The 4,620-nt window shown below is 44.7% G+C and overlaps 1 protein-coding gene across 1 annotated transcript in view; it reads left to right on the top strand.

The window, feature by feature from the left end:
- Positions 1-4,620, top strand: part of RSU1 (Ras suppressor protein 1) — a 220,632-nt gene that overhangs the window by 24,531 nt on the left and 191,481 nt on the right. Inside the window, exon 3 of the mRNA XM_004712614.3 lies at positions 741-791. Coding sequence (XP_004712671.3) covers positions 741-791 — 51 coding nt within the window. The remainder of the gene's footprint in view (positions 1-740; positions 792-4,620) is intronic.

The raw sequence follows: 4,620 nt of genomic DNA, 5'->3' as shown, positions 1-4,620 counted from the left end.
GTTTTTTCATGTCCTCTATGCTCTAACTACGAAAATATTTGATTTACAAATAAGGAATCCTACTTCGCGGAATTTCATTTATCACAGTAGGGTCTAGAACCATTAACCCGATAAACGAGGGTTCACTGTAATGCTGTTCGGCAGACTAAATCTCCACAGTAATATTTGAAACTGGCAAGGAATATGCATGTGATTTTTCCAAGTCAACCAATATATGTTGAAGGGAGATTGGGGAGAAGTGTAACTTTGATCAGCTGATAAAGTGTGGGAAATTCCTGGGCTGATAGTGGACAGATAAAACAGTGTGCTTGCCACCTCCTGTTGGATGATATTTCTGCCTTTATGAGGGTTTTGTTTTGTCTTGTTTTTAAGGCCCGGGGGAAGACATCATGCTTTCTCCACTCATGGCCCGTTTTTCCAACAGACTCTTGAGTCGGGTAACTAAAGTGAGGGTAAAGGAGCCCCATGACGCTAACTGGCTTTGTGATGTTTAATCTCCTGACATTGATCTCATGAGTTCAAACTTGAATTGTGTGAATTGCACTGTTAATTCCATGACCTGTCTTAATTCGTTTGAACGTCTAACAGGTAGTGGTATAGGACTCCTTGCTTCTCTTATTTTGTGAGCAGTAGCACGTCCACCCAGGACACGGATTCAGCAGTTGGGCGGGGAGGTATTGCGGAGCGATGATCTGGGTCCATCACTGACTGTGACCTCTCTCTGTTTTCTTCTTTTACAGTCTCTTTATCCCATCTCACCCAACTGGTGCTCAGTCACAACAAGCTAACAAGTAAGTCCACTGTCTGATTTGTTACACAGCTTTTGACTTTGTAGTAGTAATTTTAGGATCCTGCTGACTCTCGTGTTTTCTTTAAAGAAGCCATTGCCAAGTGGTAGCTTTGGGGAAAGTAAAACTGATTTTAGTGGCCTGACCGTGTTGTGTTCCAGCATCGCCCTTGCCCACACTTGGCTCAGTATTTCATCGTCTGGAGAGAGAAAGTCCCACAGTTTCTCCAGAACTCGTTCAGGTCAGGTTTGGCACCTACTGGTGACTGAAATGGCAGTGCCGCTGATGAGTAGTGATCTGTGAAAGCAAAACATAGGACCCGATTTCTTTGCTGTATCTTTTTAATCTGTTTGAAGAGCCCGACTGGTGCAGTGGTTAGTGCTCGCTGCTGGTCAGGGGCTTGAAGTCTGCAGCCCGTTGAGAGAGGCAGGGTGGCGCTCTGATTTCATAAGGACTGCAGCCAGAGAATCCCTCCCGGACAGCCCTGCGCTGTCCTAAAGGGCTTCTGTGAGCCTGAATCCGCTGACTGGCAACGGGCTTGGTGCTGGTGGTTGGTTTCGTTTATATTTGGTTCTCAAAAGGGGAACATTTCACTATTGGGTATGTTTTCCTTTCCTGCTTGATAGAGTTTAAAAGGAAAAGAAGAGAAAAGAAAAATAGCCACCAAATTGTACATGTGTGCACCTGCGGTGGTCAAGTTTGGGAGTCTGGTTTCCAAGAATGCAAGAAGTACTATTGGGCGTCCGTAGTTTTCAGACCCTATTTTCATTGTGGGAAGTTATTTGTTTGTTCTAAGGATCTCTCCTGCCAAGTGAGAAGGGGCCATTTTAATCTGTGCTCTGTGACTTTGATGGGAACGGGCTGGGGGTGGTGGGTGGAGGCCTGGGTCTCCTTACTCACTCCTAATGGACCGGGGCGCCCTTGGTGATGCCGTGTTTCCCACAGACTTGACCGATCTTCTAATCACATGGCAAGTATTTGTGAGGGAGTCCTGGGACATTGAGCAGAATGCTAGGTGGAGGGATCTGTGCTGTGGATTTGCATGCCTGTGCGCAGTGTGCATCGTGCAGCGATGCCGCACAGCTGTTGATGGTGGTGGATGAGGAGTGCCGGCCAGCGCCCCTCTTGTGTCCGGGTCAGGCAGATCTGCTGGCTCTGTGGCAGACACGCACATTTGTCACGCAAAGGCAGAGGGGTGCCGTGGTCCTGTTTGAGTCGCAGTGACTACAGAAGCTGAAGTGAGGGCTACTTAGTCACCGCGATTATTTCTGTCTTACAGGTAAGAGGCTGTGAGTTTCAGTGTTTGGGTAGCAGGTGGTTGTGTGGTTCCCCCAAATCCTGATCTTGGCTCAGGGGGGATTTGCAGCCTGTTTGGAGGTAGGATGTCATGACTCCTGAATGCCCCAAGCTTGAGGGAGCACACATTCTTGTAGTTTTCTACACATAGTTTGCAAAACAACAACCCCAAATCAAAAAACAATAACTCTGCCATTGAGGCGATGCCCACTCACAGCGACTCTATAGGACAGGTAGAACTGCCCTCTGTGTGTTTCCAAGACTGTTAAGTCTTTACAGGAACAGAATGTCCTGTTCTTCCCCCTAGTTCATAAACGTCCTTCTTCATTGCTAAATTTACTGCTCCGTCTGCAGCATTGCTAAAGTGAAAGCATTTGCATATCAACACGATAGTGAAAGCAGCTTTATTTCTAGTACCAATTCATCTAGATTACAAAAAAATCCACATGTACACTGGTACAGATAGGAGCTGGAAACACGGGGAATCCAGGACAGATGATCCCCTCAGGACCAGTGGTGTGAGTGGTGATACCCGGAGGATGGAGGGAGGGTGGGTTGGAAAGGGGGAACCGATTACAAGGATCTACATATAACCTCCTCCCTTGGGGACGGACAACAGAAAAGTGGGTGAAGGGAGATGTCGGACAGGGTAAGATATGACAAAATAATAATTTATAAATTATCAAGGGAAGGGAGACTGGGGGGGAGGGGAAAATGAGGAGCTGATTCCAGGGGCTTAAGTGGAGAGCTAATGTTTTGAGAATGATGAGGGCAACGAATATACAAATGTGCTTTATACAATTGAAGTATGTATGGATTGTGATAATAGTTGCATGAGCCCCCAATAAAAATGATTTAAAAAAAGATAAATAGAAAGATTTCCAAGAAATGGGGCAAAAAATTATTTTCATTGCTATTTCATAACTGTAATTTTGCTACTGTTATGAATCATAATGTAGATATCTGATATGCAGGATGTATTTTCATTGTTACAAATGGAGCATAATTAAAGCATAGTGATTAATCACAAAAACAATATGTAATTATATATTGTGAAATATTTGTTTTTAATTACAAATGAATGAAAAAAAATAACCCCACCTCTTTCTAATAGCTGTAGTTTCTTGATTTTACTTGTTTACAAAGATATACATCTTGGGAATCAATCCTCCCCTGTCTTTCCCTGAGGAGATATAACAGGAGATTAATTGAAAGAGGGATGAATTCAGAGTTGGGTTGTTACATTGTGTCTGCTCATAAAATAGTCAGCTTTGAAAGCGTCCAAATTTCATATTTCTTCTTCCTTTTTAAAAAATTTTTCTCTCTCTCCCATTTAAGATGTTCTTGACCTGATCCAGTAAACTCTAATTAACCGTCTTGGTAACTTCTGTTTCAAGCCACCGTGAGTACAGTGTCCGTGACACCTGATCTGGTCCACTAAGGTCAAATTAGCATCTCTTACTATTGTTCTGCCATTTACACGAGTGACTCCGCTAGGGATTTTCAAGTGTTTATAGTAAATATGTCTATCTGATGGGCATATAAATATGCATCGAAATGCAAGTGGCACAGCACACCCTCTGTCATTTCTTCTTGTAATCAGTGTCTTTCACTTCCCATTGTTTTTAATAGGGACCCGCTGACAATGCTACATCGAAACCACTGGGCCTCAAAAGAGATCAAGCACTGGGCCCTGCGTTTATCTTGCAACCCCTTTCTGTGTTTTTCTTTTCTGCTGCCAATTAACTGCTCTTTGACATTTTCTCTTGTGTGCTTAGGGAATAAGTGACTGGCTTTTCTCACACTGGGATTTGGGTTTGGGGTCCACCCCTGGCCCCATCGAAGTTGATAAATTATCTGCCGGGGGATGTCAGAAGCCTCTGGTGCTAAGATGACCTTCCCCTGCTCAGGGCTCTGACCCCGACAGGCCAACTCGGAGCAGTAAGAGTGAAGCCACCAGGACGCAGACGGCTGGACTCTAGGATCCTTAGAGTCAGCGAGATTATTGAGCAGGGATTCTCAAAACCTTCTGAATTCTAGTTCATAAAAACGTTCAGAGTGTGAAGGCTAATTTCTGGTTGACCCTTGTCACCCTCACGGTGAAACCTCTGGGATGTAAGTGTTCCAGCCTACCCCCAATATTCTGCTATACAGCCCCACCCCACCCCCTGCCCTGGGAAGTGTAGGTGATGCCATCTTGATGTAAGGCCAGGTCCTCTATAGCCCCCTGCCCTGTTGGCAGCTTCCTATGCCAACCTGCCTTGGTAATTTTCCAGCCTAACCTTGTAGCCTTCCAATAACTCTGTACTCCCACCCTGTTTCAGGATGTTATTGTAGACTAACACTTCTTTTAGCTTCTTTCATATGCTAAGCTAGTCTGGAAAAACAGGATGCAATGGGAGTCGTGTACATTGCAGTTTATTAAACGGGATAGGTGTTTTGCCTTTATATACCCTGCCTAACTGCTATTCTGGGACTACAGGGGTTTGAAGAGATGCTAATCTTCCCATAGCCCCCGGCTTCATAAATTTTCCTA

This window comes from Echinops telfairi, unplaced genomic scaffold (genome assembly GCF_000313985.2).
Source record: "Echinops telfairi isolate 266 unplaced genomic scaffold, ASM31398v2 ScPeMD7_7473;HRSCAF=8511, whole genome shotgun sequence".
NCBI lineage: Eukaryota > Metazoa > Chordata > Mammalia > Afrosoricida > Tenrecidae > Echinops > Echinops telfairi.
Note: the sequence above shows the minus strand (reverse complement) of the source record. Positions and strands in the feature narration are given on the sequence as shown.